This window comes from Physella acuta, unplaced genomic scaffold, assembly GCF_028476545.2.
Source record: "Physella acuta isolate Inbredline_101_S28 unplaced genomic scaffold, ASM2847654v3 ptg001640l, whole genome shotgun sequence".
In the NCBI taxonomy this organism is placed as follows: domain Eukaryota; kingdom Metazoa; phylum Mollusca; class Gastropoda; family Physidae; genus Physella; species Physella acuta.
The window spans coordinates 216,598-237,500 of NW_026733154.1; the positions used below are offsets into that span (position 1 = coordinate 216,598).

General features: G+C 37.1%; 1 protein-coding gene and 1 non-coding gene across 2 annotated transcripts in view; both read right to left on the minus strand.

Moving 5' to 3' along the window:
- Nucleotides 1–7,586: 7,586 nt before the first annotated feature.
- The window catches only part of LOC131929498 (C1q-related factor), an 86,083-nt gene continuing 72,766 nt past the window's right edge, over nt 7,587–20,903 (minus strand). Inside the window, exons 2-4 of the mRNA XM_059285751.1 lie at nt 12,259–12,597; nt 10,106–10,317; nt 7,587–7,852 (exon numbers count right to left, since the gene is read on the minus strand). Of these exons, the coding sequence (XP_059141734.1) occupies nt 7,646–7,852; nt 10,106–10,317; nt 12,259–12,544 (705 nt within the window). The 5' untranslated portion in view covers nt 12,545–12,597 and the 3' untranslated portion in view covers nt 7,587–7,645. The remainder of the gene's footprint in view (nt 7,853–10,105; nt 10,318–12,258; nt 12,598–20,903) is intronic.
- LOC131929508 (U6 spliceosomal RNA) lies at nt 9,020–9,125 on the minus strand. The gene has a single exon (XR_009383975.1). It is a non-coding gene; the product is annotated as a U6 spliceosomal RNA (small nuclear RNA).

Sequence of the window (20,903 nt, forward strand, 5' to 3'; positions counted from 1 at the left end):
GCGTTATCCTTTTACCTGAAGTAACCTTTATTTACACGTTTCTGTTCGCGTTCGCTTCTATGTTGTGTGGCACTTTGTGGGCCGGCACATTGCCCCTTAAGTACAATGCTCTATTGCAGGGGTCGGCAACCTGCGGCTCGCGAGCCGCATGCGGCTCTTTTGATGTCAGGCTGCGGCTCGCCAGTTCCATAATATTTTCGAATATTTTCAATAGTAATTGTTATTTTATTCAGAAGGCATTTGTATGTGTCAGTGTGCATTAATTTGACTCGAGTGACATAGTTTTTAGCTATTAGAGTCTAAATTAGATTGGGATAGTGCTATAGTTGTATAATTTGATTTTATGATCATAGCAGAGCTAGCTAAAATACTATATATTTTGTGCGAAACATGTGTATACGAATAAATAGTATTTCATACTTAAACCCATTTACTTTAAATTAATTTACCTAATCCTAATCACATACCATAATATTGAAATAAAAAAGTTAGTGGCTCTTTAAAAACTGGGAGAATTTGTAAATTGTAACTATTAGCTCTTCTGCCTCGAAAAGTTGCCGACCCCTGATCTTTTGAGGGATAGAGTCCGCACAAATAAGTTTTTCAAATACACCATCAACCATGAAGGGAAAACCACATTAGCTTACTTATTAAGGACGATTTCAGCACGTCTTAAATTTACAACAAACTTCAAGTTAGCATTCATATAACCAGGTAACCATGTCTGAAAGAAAAGCCGCAATCAAGAATGCTGATATGTCTGAGGGGTGACAGGACAAATGATCTCAGACAAAATATCTCAGACAAAATATTTCACGGACAAATGAAACTGTTTGTGTGTGTTTGTATTTTAAGGTACAATCAGACATAATAAATAAGAACAAATGTCGTATATGAATTGTATCCATACTTTTTTTTTTTACAAGCGTTCCCTAGTAGACTTACCCTGCGCATCAAGTGCAGTAACTAGCATCAAGATCACAACAATGACTAGTTAGTCTAGTCATTACCTTCATTACCAGAACTGTATCGCTAACGGGTTAAATTATCTCAACAGTAAAGATACATTTGGTTACCAGATCTAATATAAAACACTTCCAGCTTCATTGCGGGTGATAAAACTACAACTGAAAATTGAATACAGCACAACCTGTTATAAAACAACGCTGGACTTGCCTGAGCTAAATGTTCGTATACAGTATTAAGTTAATCAACCATAAAAACTTTAACACAATCAGCTCAGCTATTTTAATACTCAAGTAATGGTTAATATATGTAGTGTGTTCTAACCAAGTTATACATACTCTGACACTCGGCTAATCCTATCAGTTCGACTTCAAACACCTACTTACGATAAAACCTACTATACATATTTTATTAAAAGTTTTTACTGCTGTGTGAGACAGTTTATGGCCGTTTGTTTTTAACTGTTAACGACTGCGTGCATTACATTTAATTGCTTTAAAGATTATCTCTTAAACTAGTAGAAGTTAAGTAATATTTATCTGCTGTCACTATCAGCTGTCACATTCAGCTGTCACATTCAGCGGCGTCACTACATAATTCAATATAGGAGAGGGGGTTGTAAACTTTATTTTTTATACCGATGAATTAGCATGTTATGTTGTGAGCATATTTCTTCATTCGACCTAACACAGAAACGCCGATGCATACAATATGGTACATTGTTTTATAATAAAAAGAACAACGCAGCGCAATGAACATTCATTTATGCATACACAATGTGTTACTTCTATCAGAAACTTAATGTTACCAAGTTTTATGTTTGAAAGATAACGTAGAATAATACACAATATGGTGTTTAACTAGAGACAAATAAACGCTAGTCTACATACGCGTTAGTCAGGGTTTAGATTCGTCCATATCCCACAGCAAACCGTGTCAAACCATTTCAATAAATATCAGATGCAACCTAACTAAAACTAACATCTTCAGCTTGAGCCTAAATCGTTTGACAACAAGCATAGTTTCATTTGTATAAACTTTTCTGTAACATCAACAGCCCGTCACTACTTTACAAGTTTCTTAAAAATTATTTACTGACAACTCAAAGTTTTGCTCCAACTACTCTAGAAATAATGACACAGTTCACGCTTGAAAAGTTGAATATATGTTCATTATGAATATTGGCTTGTTTATCGTAATCATACCAATAATATCATTTGGGGGAAATAATTCTGAAAATGATTTAGTGTATATTAAAAACAGTTTATATACCTTCGTGGTTTTGCTAGTTTATGCGTTTTGTCTGCATATCATTAACATTTCAAGCTCGGCATTGGTTGATATATTTGTCTAGAAGAGTTTTAGAAGTACAAGGCGTGACTCACTCGTTGTCGTTTTAACGACGGTCATGTTTTCAAAATTATTTAAATAATATTCTTTTGAGTAGAGTCTTATTTAACATCCTTGAGATCCATGAAATCGTTCACACACACAAACACACACACACACACACAGACACACAAACACACACACACACACAAACACACACACACATACAAACACACACACAAACACACACATACACACACACACTCACACACTACCCTGGAATCCATAAAATCATTCACACACACACACACAAACACACACACACACATACACTAACACACTTCCCTGGGACCCATGTCATCAGTCATAGACGCTCAAGAGCCAAGGTACTTCCTTTATAATATGTATTCAATAGTTTGTTGACTATAATTTAATAACATCTGCTCACCTAGTACAAAGCCATGGTGAGTACTATAATTAACTGGACACCCCAGTGAAAGAGAAGAGCTTTGTTTAAATTTCGTGTCTCTATTTAATTTTGCCATAGTTTGTTACGTTAGTGCAAGTATTACTTTGTTTTTACAATACAATTTAGGACTGGTGTAAAAGCCATACATTTATTTCTAAACTCATTTCTTCTTCATGGGACGGAGAGAGCTGGACTGCTACTACTAAACCGCAAGTCTCGAGTTCGAGTCAGTAGACCGTCCCTGAGCCCACCCAGCTCTGAGGGGTACCTAACTCATGTTCAGTGTTTCTTCCAGACTTTTTTCTCCGGGGGGTGGGGCGCGGGAGGTCAATATATTCCTGGGGGGGGGGGGGGGGCGGACATAGTGCTGACCACACTATCCATTCATATGCCGAGGCCACAGAAACAAGTGAACTCTACTTCACTTGCCCCATATACCGTCAGGTTTGAACGGGTACTTTACTTTACATTTCTTCCAACTTCAAATATTTTGACTTGTTATAATCGATGTTAAAATCGATGTGATTTTTCCCCTTTGAAGCCTTTCTCATTTCCTACAGTTCAAAGCCTACTCAGAACATAACAGAAATCAACAATAAGTCACATTTGAAACAACTGACAAACACATCTGTATTTTGATCTAATATATTTATTAGGTAAAATAAAAGGAGGGTAGAATATCACAACACTTGCAGTAATGTAAACATGGAAATATGTCAAGAGTTATTTCAACAAAATATCATGTTCCTGCTGAGAAATTTTTCAATGCTTTACTTTTCAAAATTCATATTATTTCTGGTGTCGTTTTGGTAAGACATGACCTTTTCTGGAAAACTCCAAGCGCTAAAGAAAAGACACGGAGCGAGAACTATGTAGACAGTATCAGAAGGGCGATACAACAAGGTGGGTTACCGCGGGTGGCAGTTAAAGAAATTTATTCAGGGTGATCGCCCTTTGCTAAGCTAGTTTATTTTACTTTTAAATTGCAGTTTTTCTTATAAACGCTACCACAATGGCAATATTTCTTGTAATATTATTACTAGAATAATATTTTTTGAAATGTTATCACTAAAGATTTTTTTGGTAATTTTCCCACTATACCATTTTAGTAATATTTCTAGTTATTACTTGTTATTTTATTACTATAAAATATTACTTATAACTTTACCACCAATATTTCTTGCTTTTTTACCACTATAACAATATCTCTTTTAGATTACCGCTATGGCTATTATTCTTGCTTTTTCACCACTAAAGCAATATTTCTTGTAATTTACTACTATATCAATATTTCCTCCTATTTTACCACTATAGCAATATGTCGTGGAATTTACTACTACAGTAATATTTCTAGTAATTCTACCTGTATGCTAAAACAATATTCATTTTAATTTTATTTATTTAAAAATACGTCGTGTAAAATAAAACTATATGAACATTTCTTGTAGATTCTAATAAGTTCTCTCCGGCATTAAGAGATGTAATTTATTAAAGAACGTAGTCATCGTGTTTACTCTCCGATATCTGCGTGTGGTTGTAAATGTGGTTTTAGCTAGGGATGTGGCTACTACGCTAGTACAAAAGTGCTAGTATGACATCCTCCGGGGTTTAGTCATGCATGTCATAACAATTTACATTCACAGGTCTATGCCTACACATCAAGAAACATAATGAGCAGGGCATTTTATACAAAATATCATTAAAAATACAAATAATTTAGTGAATGTTTTTTTCTTTTCAACCTTCATTTCCAAATAATTTATGGGTTTTGTCCCACTCTGCCCTCATTATTCTGACTAGCCACTTCTTAGATCCGCCTACATCAATAAAAACTAATTAATAATCAAGTAATTTAGTGATGAAAAATGGGTTCCCCGAGCGCAAAAGGAAAATTGCGCAACCGAAACCTACGCAAACAGAATAATGCGCGAAAACTACGCAAAAAGCGCAAATACAAAAAATTATAGTAATGCTCTTAAATTGTGCCAGATTTCATGGAACAATTTTTGATTTATTCTACACTGTACACCTGTTCATTCTTCTGCTGATCTATAAATTATCGATTGAAAGAAAAATAAATTCCCTTCCGCACTTTTTTTTTGTGCATAGTTTTCCATAGCGAAATTTTTTTCATTGCGCATCTTTCTGGCCACCGTAACAACTCTACCCTAGTCCAGGCAACAGATTTACAACAAAAAATGATTAGGATGTGATATAAATAGAACATGGATCTACCGACAACATACGCGTCTATTGCTTTATTATCTCTCTAATTAATTATGTACACGGCAGTAACAAGAGCAAGCAATACATTATGCGCATGCGCCCTGTACATTAATTTTATAAAAACTCTTCAAAGTTCTTTCTTCGTTTCTAGAAATATATTATTGTTGCTGGGGCGGGGAGGGTAAAAATTATCATATTCGATCTCCATTGTTTTTGCCTATTACTCTATGTGATTGTCGTATTTATACGAATGCCCGACTCTAAATTTATAGAGTTACTTTGCACAAATCTGTAGTAACTTGTCACAATAGTAAGCAAAATATGTAAAAAAATATATCACTTTTTAATATTGCATTTGATATTTAATTCATCTTTCTGCCGTAAAATGTCTGCTAGTTAGAAATTTTGGACTGATAACTACAGATTAAACAGAGATTAATGTCCAATGCGCTAAAAAATTTTTTCAATAAAATATTGTTTTTTGGAATAATTTGTGTTAAACATTTATATAAAGAATTGTGTCTTAAAAATTCATTACAAAAATATAATTATTTTTATAATTCTGAATTGTGCCAAGACGTTAAAAATGTTCTATTTTTCTGTTGTATAACCCGCGAGTATGAACGTACGTTTTTTCTTTTTGTTTGCTAAAGGAGTTTATCGATAAATAACCATTTCAAATTGCTGAATACACAATTTCGCCTCTATATGATAGTCAACACTATGTAACTACCCACATTTAGAAAACTACCGCATGTAATACATACAACTATATAATACACGTAGATAAAACAGGTGAATCAAAGTGAAGCAAGTATTGGAAAGTTATCAGAAGTGTGATAATATACGTATATATGTATATATATACGTAAATATGTACAATACATAGTAACATGAATTTGTACAGAAATAACACCAAAAAAAACAGATACATGTTTCTAGTCGGGTCCTATTGTACACAGAATGGTACTGTTCTGATAATCGTAACCTTATTTACAATACACTTAGATACATCTGTAAGTTGTAAATCTTGTATTAGACTTGGAAAATTATATTGTAGCACACGAGCTTAAGTATTGCTAATTGTTGCTGTGGATTCATACCACATAAGTATTACAAATTTTACAGCTATTATGTGACCTATAACAGCATCAACGATACTGTAGCCTACACCATTCGTTCTAAAATACAAAGCAGCAAAAAAAGGGTTTTTGATATTATCGTTCCTTTACCTCCTCCTAAAAACTAATGTTGCCAAACTTTGACCCCCACCCCATCCATCTTTCTTACACATACACCCTCGCTACGCATCTCTATGCATACAATAACGCTTCTTTATTTCCAACTAGAAATTAAAAACGAGTCCGTACTTTCACTAATATTTCCTGTAAAATTTAGATAGACTCTATTTCACCCAAGTCTAGCTCTAGCTATTTGATGTACAATTAATTAAAATTCGCAGAAATATATAAGTAGTAAGTGCAACAATTACTTGCAGCTACAGTATGAGACGCAATTTTGACGTATCATATACGTATAGAAAAGCTGTATCATATATTTAATCATCTCTACCGTTATAACCTGATAATTAATTATTGATGATTTCGTTTCTGACAGTGATAATTTAATTTCCGATTTTAGCGATGGAGAAGGGTGGCTATTTATAGAATGTTTTCATCTGACACCTTTTTCGGAAAAGGCAAAGAAAAACAAACATGTATTTTAAAATAAAAGCTTTATGCTTTTGGCAAAAAAAAAATCTTTTTTTTTTTACAAGATGCATTACAAATATAAACAATGTAGGCTAGCAAATTTTTTGTTTCGTTTTAAAACACAAAAACGGACATCACATATAAATAGAATAAGATCTATCGAAACACCTCTAAAAAGCTGTGCAATGCAATTAGCTCTAAAACATAAAGAATCCAATTAAATTGCAGTATTCTGTTGCTATAGTTTTTGCCATCTTGCGAGGGACCGGACGCGGGGCCATTACTGTTTTTACTCCCCTCCGAGGAGATTTTCTTAGCCGAAGCCGGCTCGCTGGGTTGCTTCCCCTTTTCTGGCGACACGGCAGGGGCCGTTACCGAGCTGACTCGGTAATTTCCGGTGACGAGCTCCGTGTTGACGTTCTCGCATTTGTCTAAAACGGTAAAGATGTTAGCGTCTCTCCCGCACGTTTTTCGCCCGGCTGCCGGCTTATTCACGCCGTGTGCCGGCTCCACGGTCAGATCGAGGTTGGGTTTGTTCCCTTTGCCTCGGCTCTCATCGCCGCCGTGCTTGCCGGGGTGCGTTGACGTCCGGTTCTGACCCGGCTCGGTTTTGTCTTTTCTCCTGTTCCCGTGATGCTTCGTGCCGTTGTGTTTCCCCGGCCTTGACCTTTGCGTCTCATCCGTCACCGTGTACACCTTCTCCGTCTTGTTCTCCCCGTACACCAACACCTCCCTCACCACGGTATTATCCTCCACCTTTAAATTCTCATCCGCCACCCCTTCAAAATCCTCCTCCCCTATTCTCCCCTCACTCCTCCCCACCCCCTTCCCCTCACCGTTATCATTCTGCTCCACCCTCAACCCCTTCCCCACCAAATCCTGCCCCTTCTCCGCTAACTGATTCAGGCGTTGCATCGCCTTAGGCTGGCCATCCCAGCCTTCGTCAAAGACCCCGATAGAGGCAATGACCCGAGAAGGTAGAGTACATGTAGCCGTGCAGGTAGGAGGCGCGGCTCAGGAGCACCAGCCACACCTGGTCGCCGGCCTCCATGTTCAAGATGGCGCTGTTGGAAGCGGAAGCCCAGACGGGGAAGCTCTCGGCCCAGATTGTGGACACCATCTTACCGTTGTTCAGCAGCTCCACTGCGGCCTGGGGGAGGGGGGAGGTCAAGAAAAATAGTTGAATAGTACATTAAAGAAAACAAGGTTAGTGATTTTGAATCCGGGTTCAACTCAGTAAAACGTCCCTGAGTTCACCCAGCTCTAATGGGTACCTAACTCACGTTATGTAAAAGTAAGGCGGTTAGCATAGTGCTGACCACACTAACCCTTCATATGTCGAGGTCACAGAAACATCTGACATGTGTCTTTGGCACGAACGGGAGAAGATGATAATATTATTAATAGTAGGATGAAGTCGAGTAAAGACGTTAAACTCTACTGCCCTCGTTAAAGTTTGGGGGAAGGGGTACTTTAGGATTTTTAATAAGTAGTTGCTCTTTCTGAATATAGGGTCCTTGTAGTAGAGGAAGTAGAGTTCACATGTTTCTGTGACCTTGGTACATGTACATATAGGGGTTACCGTGGTCAGTTCAATGCCCAGCCATCTGTACTATCAACAACGTGACTTAGGCGTCTATCAGAGCTTGGAGATACCCCAGAAGCGTGCTTTAGACTCGTACTCATTATTTAACAGCTTATATTTACAATCCAATGCTTTTTAACAATTGCTACTAGCTTTACAAAACAAAAATTGTATATCTTCATAAAGCATAGAAGCTTTGTATACTAAGACCTGCATAGCTCGAAACATGGAGTAGGTTTTGTCTTTGACACATTCATCGTATTTTAAAACAAGTTAATAAAAAGTCTAGTGACAATTTAAGCGCAATTTCCTTAATTAATTTTTTGTGACCGATCGAAAGGATATTTTTGAAAACTTTCTTCGGCAATATTGTTCTAAATTATGGCAGAAATCGATTGGTAAATGTTTCAAGTCGCTAAATGGTCTGGTTGCCGAGATATGGGCCAAAAACTGCATTTTTTCGAGGTTTTTTGGCTTTTCCGGGAAATCCAGGAAGGAATTCCGCATCCGTGGAACTTGCTTAACATATTTGCTTTTGGAACTAGTCGTCGATATTGCTTCGTTGAGGAGGAGATACGACTTAAAGCGCGGACACACATCCATCCATATACGAGTTAATAATCGCAATTGACAGTATGGAAATTGTGCTAAAAATTAGACCACTTAATTAATTGGTAGCTATTTTCATTTGTCTGTCATCCTTTGTGTATTGTATGAGTAGCTATATTAATCAAAACTCTAAAAAATTTTTACGATTCTGCGTGTCATCTCTGCGCGAGAGCCATGCTAATCTTCTCTGTATCGTTCCAATTTTATTGTATGTACTAACTCATTATACTGCGTGAACAATTATTTTTTTTTGCCTCAGGCATGTAATTTATATTGTCAGTTGTGTGTTCGCTTTAGTATTACAGTTTTCATCACCGGCTTGTGAGGACTGATACAGATTTACAATAGTAATATTTCTTTCTTACTTGTAGCCTACTTTCAACTCATTTAAGATGGTTTACTTATACATAGATCTAATACAAAAATAAAAATAAACCCAACCTGAAAATGCAAACGTGTAATTAAATGATGATTCAAGGGATTTTTTTCCCTTTGGCGTGATGGGTGAGGGGGGGTGGAATTTGGGTTTTTAATTAGAGCTGAAATTTTTGACTCCGCAGCTAAGGACTGAGCACAGTAAACTAAGCAGTCAAGAGAAACCGAGTTTGCACACTTTATTTTAGTCTAGTTCTTATGCTATTTTATTTTCTCCCTTTGATTATTGTATATACAATTGATGTTTATATCTTTGATGCTGTGTAAAACTATCAAACAAATTATTATTACTGATTTAAATGTTTAAAACAATTGAATTAACAAAAAAAAAAAAAACAATTGTTTGAGGACTGTAAAGATATAGATGTTTGAAAGGGAAAAATGTTTGATTTGATGTGTCTCGTTGTAATAACATAACTTTTCCGATTGCTTGAGAATTTTATCATTGTAATTCTCTGTAATCACAAATTAATTTCAGCTCTATTTAAAAACCCAAATTGCGTGAACAATATTATTTAAAGATCATTATTAGTAAAGCAATCAGTATCATAAATTTTCACATTTGGTTATTTTAACATTTCACTGAACAAATTATTTTCCGGTAGTATATTTATTATCTACTTTCAATTTTAAATACATTATGCTAAGTACATGCAAACGTTTTTTAAATTTAAAAATAAATAAATAACGTGGTAAAAATAACTGAGTAAAAAAAGAAAGCAAGGAGTCTAAACTCCTGCTGGACTAGTCGAAAGCAATTACAAAACATTTTACCCGTTGTCTCCCTTGGGCAGCTATGGTTACAGAGAAAGCGTAGGTTCCGTTGAAAGGGGCGGTAAATCTTCCCGTGTCCTTGTTGAAGGCCTCGCCCAGGTTTGTGACGACCTTGTCGAACACCAGGTCGACGTTCTTGTCCACGGGACCCGTGTTGCTGCTCAGGCCAGCGAAGAAGGCGACCCTGACTACATCATCGACGTCACGGCCGGCTGAAAGAGAGACTGTTCTGTTACCGTCAGCGGTTCTCACAGCTGTGGGCAGAGTTTCTTTCATGGCATTTTTTCAGTGGTGGGGGGGGAGGTGAAGAAATATAAATTTATATATGAAATATATTCTTCATCTAGTGTCGTCGTCGTCTTCCTCCCCCCTTTCGGAAATATGTCAGCACCCCCCCCCCCCCCCACACACACACACACACACCCACACCCAGACCACCGGCTGTAAGCAACAAGATCTTAACTGGCACAACCTCGGGGCTAATAGGAGGGATTATACCCAGCCTCCCTCACCCCCTCCCCACTCCCCACCTCCACTCCCATGGAGCCACAAAATTAAAAGTTGTCTAGCTTTAACTTACAGATATTGCATTCAATGTTTACAATTTAAAATCTTAAGTGTAGTAAGAACCAGTTTTCATCAGCAACAAAACAGATACCGCCTTAGTAAATTTACCCATTCCGTTATAAGTAGAGTTTATTGTAAACTTAATGTAAACTTAAGGCTATAGGTAGGGTTTATTGTATGCATACAATCTAAGTGGTTGAAACATTTGTTTATTAACTAGTCTTTTTCTCAATATAAAATAAAAACTATGAGTGGCACTTAGTGACATTTTCTTTAGACATCTTCGTGTGTAACAAGACCGAATCAGTTCACGGATTCCTCTGTTAGCCTGTATGTTTTAAAGGAACGTTCCACAATTCATTATTTAAATATACAATATCCGTTACTTCTAATCAAATAATTTTTTTTATAGAGACAGCGGATGTGTTATGGTAAAAAAGAGCAAGTTGCAACTTAGAAAAAAAAAGTTTTTTATTTTATCTTGATGAACGGTGTATATACAAGAAACCTTAAGATTTAGATAGAAAAGACCGTCTTATCATGAATAAAAACTTATTTGATTACAATATGTCATTAAATATTCAAAAACTTGAATACATCCCTTATGTATTGCTTTACGAGTACATGAGTTCCTATTAATAAACATTATTGGAGCGTTTTGGTGTTTTCTTCTGCTAATTAGTCTTTAGTATATAACTTATTGATACAATACCCATTACCTCGCCCATACGGAGTTCTTGGGGATGGTATGTTGGTCTACTCACAATCGCGGACATTGGTGATCTAGACAGTGGCGGCACTAGGATGGGTGTCACCCAGTACGGTAACAGTGGTTATACCCCCCCCCTCAACAAATTGTGTATGTTCGGTGTGGTGATGTTAAAACAGTTAACAAGCAAACATTGACACATGAAGGGTCATCCATACACTGTTTTTTTCAGGCATCTCTTTTTTTTTTTGGGGGGGGGGGGGGAGGGGGCTTGGTCCGAAGCATGACCCCCCACGCTCATCCCAAACGAAATAGAATTTATATAGAAAATATATTCTTTATATTTTACCAGAGCCCACCACCACCACAAATTTTATATAGAAAATATATACTTTTACCCCCACCGCAAAATTTAGTCCGCTCTCCAACCTTGAAAGCTTAAAGTGCCCACCCACCTACCCCCACCCAACGGAGAAAAAAGTCTGAAAAAACACAGAAACCATAATTGTGTGGCATCGAAAACAAGGGGAGCATATGACTTTAGCGATATTTATGATCCATGACGGGTCATCCATTTGTGGCACCAAACATAAAGAGGGTTTATGACTTTAGTTACACGAAATGAGGGAGGGATTAAAGCACTAATGAAGAATTTATTTGATATGATATCAAGAGCAACAGTGCTGAAAAACTAGTCTTGTTTACAGTAATTTAGTGGGTTGAACGAGACTTCGTGACGTCATATTCAATTGAAAGAGTCTGTCTTTGGTAATGTGAAGTGCTTGGAGGCTGGGTAAGGGGGCACAACAGTGCTTTATTTGCTTCAAATCTTCGCCATACTGGCTCTTAAAGAAAATAAAAGCAAACTTTAACTTACTGGCATTCCCTGGTAGGCCCGGGGGTCCTTGTTTACCGGGAAAGCCGGGGGTCCCTGGTTTTCCAGCGGGGCCCCGGGGTCCCCTGATGGGCAGACTGACGGGCTGGCTCTTGCCGTCTCGGCACGTGACCTCCAGCATGCACTGGTCGCCCTCCACGTCATCCTCGACCTGCGAGTCCCTCAGCTGCACGCGGTTCCGGTTGCGCCTGGGTGCGCGTGCCGATGACGTCATGGCCAGGGAGATGATGAGGATGGAGAGAAGGATGTTGGAGTCCTTGACCTTCATGGTGGTGCTCAGAATGTTGATTGTACGGGTCACTTGAGTTCAAGAAAAATTAACTGGAAAAACAATGTTTTATTGTTAGAGCAGTAATGAAATAGTAAACAAAGGAAATATCCGTAGTGTAAAAATAGCAAGTGGAAATTCATTTCCGTGTTACTGTTGATTTTCGGTTTTAGTTGTCAATTGAAGTAGAAATAATCTGTCAAATTCCGTGATATTATTTATATTTTCTTGAGCATCGGAAATAGTTCCAAAATTGTTCTAATTATTCGACCCTTACATGTAAAAGTTCTTTAATAGAACACATTTTTAACGGTAAAGTAATGTTCAATTTCAAGTAATTTTTGTCGATGTTCAATTTAATAAACGCTATGTTTTAAAATTTAAAAACTTTTTTTTTAAAATCTAAAATGAACTTTGTTTCGTTTTTGTCCCGTATTTAAAAAAAAAAAAGGTTTCAATTTGTCTTTAAGTAAAACCCGTCCTTTTCTGTACGTTTTATTTTAACCGCCGTTAATCCCGTTTAAAATAAAAACACAAACGACGAAAACATTCGAGTGTAAAAGCCCTTTCAGATACTACGAGACGGCTTTACGGCTTGGGAAATGATAACATAAGCCTATAATGAGAGGCCCATTCAGGGGGCCAGACATTTTGTGTGGTCTAATGACCGAACCTTGCCAATAACGCACAGCGTCTAATTACAGCTATTCAAGTTGAAGTGAAGACGTTAAATGTTCGGGACGGTTTTAGAGTTGCCGGCCGATTACGGCTGTCTTTTGAAGAGATTTATGGGGGGGGGGTTAGAAGTAGACGAAAATCTCTTCAGTAGACCTAATTCTTTTTTTTTCTATATATCTACGTACTACTATTTTACAACTTTTATGAAGCTCTCTTTTGAGTTAAACATTAATTATTTGTTTTATTATTTAATTTTTATGTATTATATATATATATATATAAATAAATATATATATATATATATATATATATATATATATATATATATATATATATATATATATATATAATATATATATATATATATGTATATATATATGTATATATATATATATATATACATATACATATATATATATATATAGTGTTTTGCCTTCCAACACCTCCCATACTATAATAAAGAAGATTAACAGATTGACTTTGTGACTTTGAAACGTCAGCTGTCAGTACTGAATTCCTGATCTAATGCTAAAGACCCCTTCAGGGTGACACTGATAAATTAGTGTTGACAATGACTGAACGCTCAACAGAGTGACCACATTGGCAAGCTGCCAGAAAAAGACAGAACGAAATCAACAAAATGAAAGAAAATTAAACCATGCTGCCAACAATATACGTAAAATTATACGTATATTTTTATTGATAAGTGCGTACGTGTAAAGATGGATTTTATTTAAAACCACAATCGTTTTATAAGCATGGTTTTATTTTTTAAACATAGTCCTTCAAATGATCTTGTTGATACAATAGTTAAAATAGCTTTAGCTTATTCCAAAAAAAATCGTGTAAAATGTTTAAATTGCAATTTAAATATTTGCTTTAAAGCTCGACAAAACCATGACAGAATTTTGAAACATACATTTGTATTATAAAACCTCATATATACGCAAATGTGCAGGAGATGTAGAGTTTGTCTGTATTCTTACTTTCTACGATCGTGTATGAAACAAAGCTCATCTGCCATTTTATTCCAAACAGTTGGCAATCATTGTGATTCCATAGCTGCAGTTATTTAATGCACCCAATTGTCATGTGATTTGTGCGCACTATTGCTCTACAATACCCACAGGATGCCGCCTTACAGACCTTAAAATAGGATTACATCCAAATTTATCTCAGAAAACTTTCTTGTAACAATAAATAAAATGTCGAGGTTATAAAATGAAATAATGCACAATGACTATTGAATATGCCTAAAAAAAATGTAATGTCCACATATAATTTCTTTATACTTGGGGAAGAAAAATTAAAGCAAAAGTTAAAGAGTTCTACAATTAGAGTCCGGATCTGATTAATCATTCTCATTTATTTTTTTTACGTTGGGCAATTCTCTGCTAATCAAAGCCAATTATAGATTTAAATAACCTCAAATTAAAAAAAAAAGAATGAAGAGCGATTATTGTGATTCCATGGCTCAGTTTAGAAGCACATATTACACAAAGGGGGAAGGGGGGTAACTGATGATCAAGGGGGAGAACTCGTGTGCGCAACGGCAAACAAAAGCTTATGTCATGAAAACCGCTAAGACTTTTGTCAACTCTATTTCAGTTTTTAATTACCCTTGGATCACAGTTACAGACAGAATCATGAGTCTGGGGTGAAGCGGGGTGGGGGGGGGGGGGGGGGGTGGGGGAGAGGATGGGAGAGGGAAGTGGGGCAGCTAGGGATTTGTGGGGAGGAGAAGGAGACAGAGGTGCGTGAGAGGAAAAGAGGGTGGGGGACTTGGGGCGAAGAGAAATGATTAGGGCTCTGTTGAGGTTCGGGGAGAAGGAAGAGAAAGGATGGGAGGTTAAAAGAGGATGAGAATGAGGAGAGAGCTTAGGGGGAAGAAATAGGAGGGGTAGCTATGGTGTGTGTTTGGAAGGTTAAGGAGGGAGGGCGTAGGAATGCGCAAGGAAGAGGAAGAGAGAGGAAAGGTACAGGGGCGGAAGAGAAAGGACGGGATGTTCAAGAGAAGATGAGAAGTGAGGGTGAAGGGAAGTAGGAGGGGCAGCTAAGAAGAAACAGAGAGAAAGACGAATAGGGACGGGCGGACTTGGAAAGTTAAGGAGGGAGGGTGTGAAGGGAGGGCGTAGGAATGCGCAGGGAAGAGGAAGAGAGAGGGAAAGAACGGGAAAGAACGGAGGGGGGAGATGAGTAATTTTTAGCAATATTGAGTAACATAGTAAAGGGCACATATTGTTCAATATCTTCTTTGTTTTAAACGTTTGCTGAAATTGTGTAATGACTTTCATTTTCGTTTTCATTACTTTCTCGTATATACGAAGTATAGAGAAAGTATTGTAATCGTGCACAAAAATCTCTTGAAATTTTAACATCTTTCACCGTATTACACCTCAGTCCTTCATCACATCCGAAGTTTAGAGGACTTATTTTAATCGGGCAAAAATTATCAATCCAGATTTATCAAAACTAAGAGGTTTTATGCGTAATCCAGTCTGAAAAACTGGGCTTTGCAATTCTGTCCGTATGTCTGTGTGTCTGTGTGTGTGTGTGTCCGTGTGTAAACACGATAACTTGAGTACCGTTACAGCTAGGTTGATGAAATTTCATATATAAGTATTTTATCAAAATCGTAGATCCGTATCAACTTTTGAGCGATTTTCAATAACCGGAAGTGGTACTTTTTCTACTTTGAATTTTTCAAAAGCCTATAACTTGAGTACTATTTCAGATAGATAAATGAAATTCCACAAGTAAGTATAAGATCTAATTCTCTACCTTATGTTAAATTTTGAGTAGCTTCCGTTGACCGGAAGTAGTAATTTACGCTACTTCCGATTTCTCAAAAAACTAATGTAAATTTATTAAGTACTAATACTATTGCGCACTATTATACACACCTTTATTAGGCGTTCGCTTGGTGCGCAATTGTTTTTTACTGAGATTCTATTCTATTTTTAAAAGTTTAAGTATTTAAAATGGATTAAAAATCATAACTATATCCCCAGTTACCATCCCCTGTTGTTTTATATAAGAATATTCGAGAAAGTTTAGGGGAGATCACTACCGGTTTATTTTTTTTTGTTCTTTTACCAATAATAGTATTTAGTTTTACATGTGTAAGTGGGGGGTTGTTGCATAATCCTTATCCTGCCCCACCCCTCATACGTTAATGCATGTGCATGTAGAGAAACCTCCCCCCCCCCACCCCTAATCCTTCTTCTAACTAACATGATTCCAATCTCAACAACGCTCTTACCACTAAGCCACACTTAACGACCATTCTCCTATACACCGCACTGTCAGTAAGATGATCCCTTAAAACAATTGAGCTGCTCCCTACCATAATGATGCCATTACAGGTCACAGAACGGAACTCAGCTCACAAAATATGGACTGAAGCAAAGCACGGTGGAATCTACCTACACGATATACCCTGTAGTTATAAACAGCGACGCTATTGATACTTCAGTAGTTCTTAACCTTTTTGGGGGTACCGAACCCCACCCGTTTCAAATGCGGATTCACCGGATCCTTCTTCTTAACAGTTTTATCGTCCGCACTGAAAAAATCCGATCGTGAATCTTAGGAGTTGGGGGAGTGTCTTGACCTGCGCCGATCCCATGTGACTAATTCACCAAACACTGGGGTTCGATCGAACACAGTTTAAGAACTACTGGTTTACAGTTTGTTGACCGCCTATGCTTTTGTTAATTTTATCTGTAAATAATTTGACATAAAGCACCCACATATATTTTATTTTAAATTAAGCTTGAAAAATGTTTACAATAAAAAGCTTTAAATATATGCGCTAAAAAAGCAAAATAAAAGGATTTTCTTTGGATAAGTATTAATGGATAACTAGTTAAGTAAATTATGTGTAAAAAGGCAAATCAAGTGCCCCCTCTTTAAAGGGATGGGGGAGTGGGGGTACTTGAAACTTCAAAGTGAGGGGGGGGTGTTAAATGATAGAAGTATATTTTTTTTTCTATATCGGGAGAGGTGGGGGCACTGGAACTGCTGGGGAAAGGAGGGGTGTGGTTGGGTCTGATACCCTAAAGAAACTATGTGCGGGTGAATTTGAATCGAACCCAGATTCGAAATCGCGACTTTCAGGTTAACAGTCTAACGCTCTACCGCTAGGCTATTCCGTAAAAGCAGTACAGAATATGTTATTTAATTGTTGTTGTTTTTTTTTTTTAAATTAACGTAAACTGGGGTTTAAAAATTTTCGAAATTGGGACGCTGGGATTTTATTTTTAATAAAAAATTTTTTTTGTTAATTGGATTTGAGTTTAAACTTTCAGTATGTAAAATTCACGTTTACAGTTTAAATTCACATATACAATTCATGTTCATATATACAAATGTAACAATGGCAAGCTCTACAGCTGTCAAATACGAATAAATTACACAACTATATTTTTTTTTCTTAAATTTTCTAAAGGGAGATAATTATGACACGATTTCATTCAATTAGCTTAATGACGTGCCCCGTGCTAGTCGGCGTGAACAACGAGAGTTTTTATTTAATTTTTTTTTTAAATTAGTTTTGCGCAAAAAGAAGTAAAAAAAAAAAATTCAAATAAAATTGATGATTTTAAGTAGTTCTTTGTTCCGTTTGATACACACAATTCAGGCTATAAGTTGTTTTAATCGTGTGCAAATTATCGATATTCAATTCGTGAGTTGCTGTTTCGAAATATTTTCAACAAACCAACAATATTTTGAATGAATCATACTTTTCAAAATAGAATAAGCAATGTGGCCGAGTGAGGCCACATAGTTGATATTGCATAGTAAAATGTTAAATTTCATTTCTTCTTTTAAACAGACTTTAGTTTTTTAAATTATGAAAAATTAAAGCTTTAAAGAATGAAAAAAAATTAATATTTTAAGAATTTATATTATAGATCTCAAATTTGCAGAGATTTTTTATGTTTTTTTTTAAACTATAAGCCGACATTTCTATTGTCTATTTTAGCGTGTCAGACATGTATCAAGTGGGTACCCATCATGTATGAATCAAGTGGGTACCCATCATGTATGTATCAAGTGGGTACCCATCATGTATGTATCAAATGGGTACCCATCATGTATGTATCAAGTGGGTACCCATCATGTATGTATCAAGTGGGTACCCATCATGTATGTATCAAGTGGGTACCCATCATGTATGTATCAAGTGGGTACCCATCATGTATGTATCAAGTGGGTACCCATCATGTATGTATCAAGTGGGTAAAAATCATGTATGTATCAAGTGGGTACCCATCATGCATGTATCAAGTGGGTACCCATCATGTATGTATCAAGTGGGTACCATCATTTTTGCATGAAGTGGGTACCCATCATGTATGTATTAATTGGGTACCCATCATGTATGTATCAAGTGGGTACCCATCATGTATGTATCAAGTGGGTACCCATCATGTATGTACCAAGTGGGTACCCATCATGTATGTATCAATGGGTTCCCATCATGTATGTATCAAATGGGTACCCATCATGTATATATCAAGTGGGTACCCATCATGTATATATCAAGTGGGTACCTATCATGTATATATCAAGTGGGTACCCATCATGTATATATCAAGTGGGTACCCATCATGTATATATCAAGTGGGTACCCATCATGTATGTTTCAAGTGGGTACCCATCATAAATGTATCTAGTGGGTACCCATCATGTAAGTATCAAATGGGTACCCATCATGCATGTATCTAATGGGTACCCATCATAAATGTATCAAGTGGGTACCCATCAAGTATGTATCAAATGGGTACCCATCATGTATATATCAAATAGGTACCATCATGTATGTATCAAGTGGGTACCCATCATGTATGTATCAAGTGGGTACCCATCATTTTTGCATGAAGTGGGTACCCATCAAGTATGTATCAAATGGGTATCCATCATGTATGTATCAAATACGTACCCATCATGTATGTATCAAGTGGGTACCCATCATAAATGTATCAAGTGGGTACCCATCAAGTATGTATCTAGTGGGTACCTATCGTGTATGCATCAAGTGGGTACCTATCATAAATGTATCAAGTGGGTACCCATCATGTATGTATCAAGTGGGTACCCATCATTTTTGCATGAAGTGGGTACCCATCAAGTATGTATCAAATGGGTATCCATCATGTATGTATCAAATAGGTACCCATCATGTATGTATCAAGTGGGTACCCATCATAAATGAATCAAGTGGGTACCCATCAAGTATGTATCAAGTGGGTACCCATCATGTATGTATCAAGTGTGTACCCATCATTTGTGAATGAAGTTGGTACCCATCAAGTATGTATCTAGTGGGTACCTATCATGTATGTATCAAGTGGGTACCCATCATAAATGAATCAAGTGGGTACCCATCATGTATGTATCTAGTGGGTACCCATCATAAATGTATCAAGTGGGTACCCATCATGTATGTATCAAGTGGGTACCATCAAGTATGTATCAAGTGGGTACCCATCATGTATGTATCTAGTGGGTACCCATCATAAATGAATCAAGTGGGTACCCATCATGTATGTATCTAGTGGGTACCCATCATAAATGTATCAAGTGGGTACCCATCATGTATGTATCAAGTGGGTACCCATCATGTATGTATCAAGTGGGTACCTATCATGTATATATCAAGTGGGTACCCATCATGTATATATCAAGTGGGTACCCATCATGTATATATCAAGTGGGTACCCATCATGTATGTTTCAAGTGGGTACCCATCATAAATGTATCAAGTGGGTACCCATCAAGTATGTATCTAGTGGGTACCTATCGTGTATGCATCAAGTGGGTACCTATCATAAATGTATCAAGTGGGTACCCATCATGTATGTATCAAGTGGGTACCCATCATTTTTGCATGAAGTGGGTACCCATCAAGTATGTATCAAATGGGTATCCATCATGTATGTATCAAATAGGTACCCATCATGTATGTATCAAGTGGGTACCCATCATAAATGAATCAAGTGGGTACCCATCAAGTATGTATCAAGTGGGTACCCATCATGTATGTATCAAGTGTGTACCCATCATTTGTGAATGAAGTTGGTACCCATCAAGTATGTATCTAGTGGGTACCTATCATGTATGTATCAAGTGGGTACCCATCATAAATGTATCAAGTGGGTACCCATCATGTATGCATCAAGTGGGTACCATCAAGTATGTGTCAAGAACGTACCCAATATCTATATATCAGATAGGTACTCATCATATATGTATCAAATAGGTACCCATAAGCTTGAAACATATTAGGTAAACCGTATAAGAACCCATAAGTTACACATAAGGTACCGCTCAAGTTAATACCCATAAGGAACGGACCCATCAAATAGTTATCCATCGGATACACTAGAACAAACACCCATCATTTATATTCCCTTTAAATAAGTGCACACCGGAACCCACTCCCCCTACCCCCCACCCCCCAACACACACACACACACACACCCATCAGGTAGGGACCTTTACAGTGGCGTAGCGAGGTCGGGTGTCACCCGGTGCGGCACTTAATGGTGTCACCCCCCCCCCCCAGAGGCATAGAGACCCTTCCCAGGGACAAACTTTCAAATTTTCGATTTGCACCCCCCCCCCCTCAAACTTTCGATTTGCACACCCCCCCTCGAGTTTTCGATTTGCACCC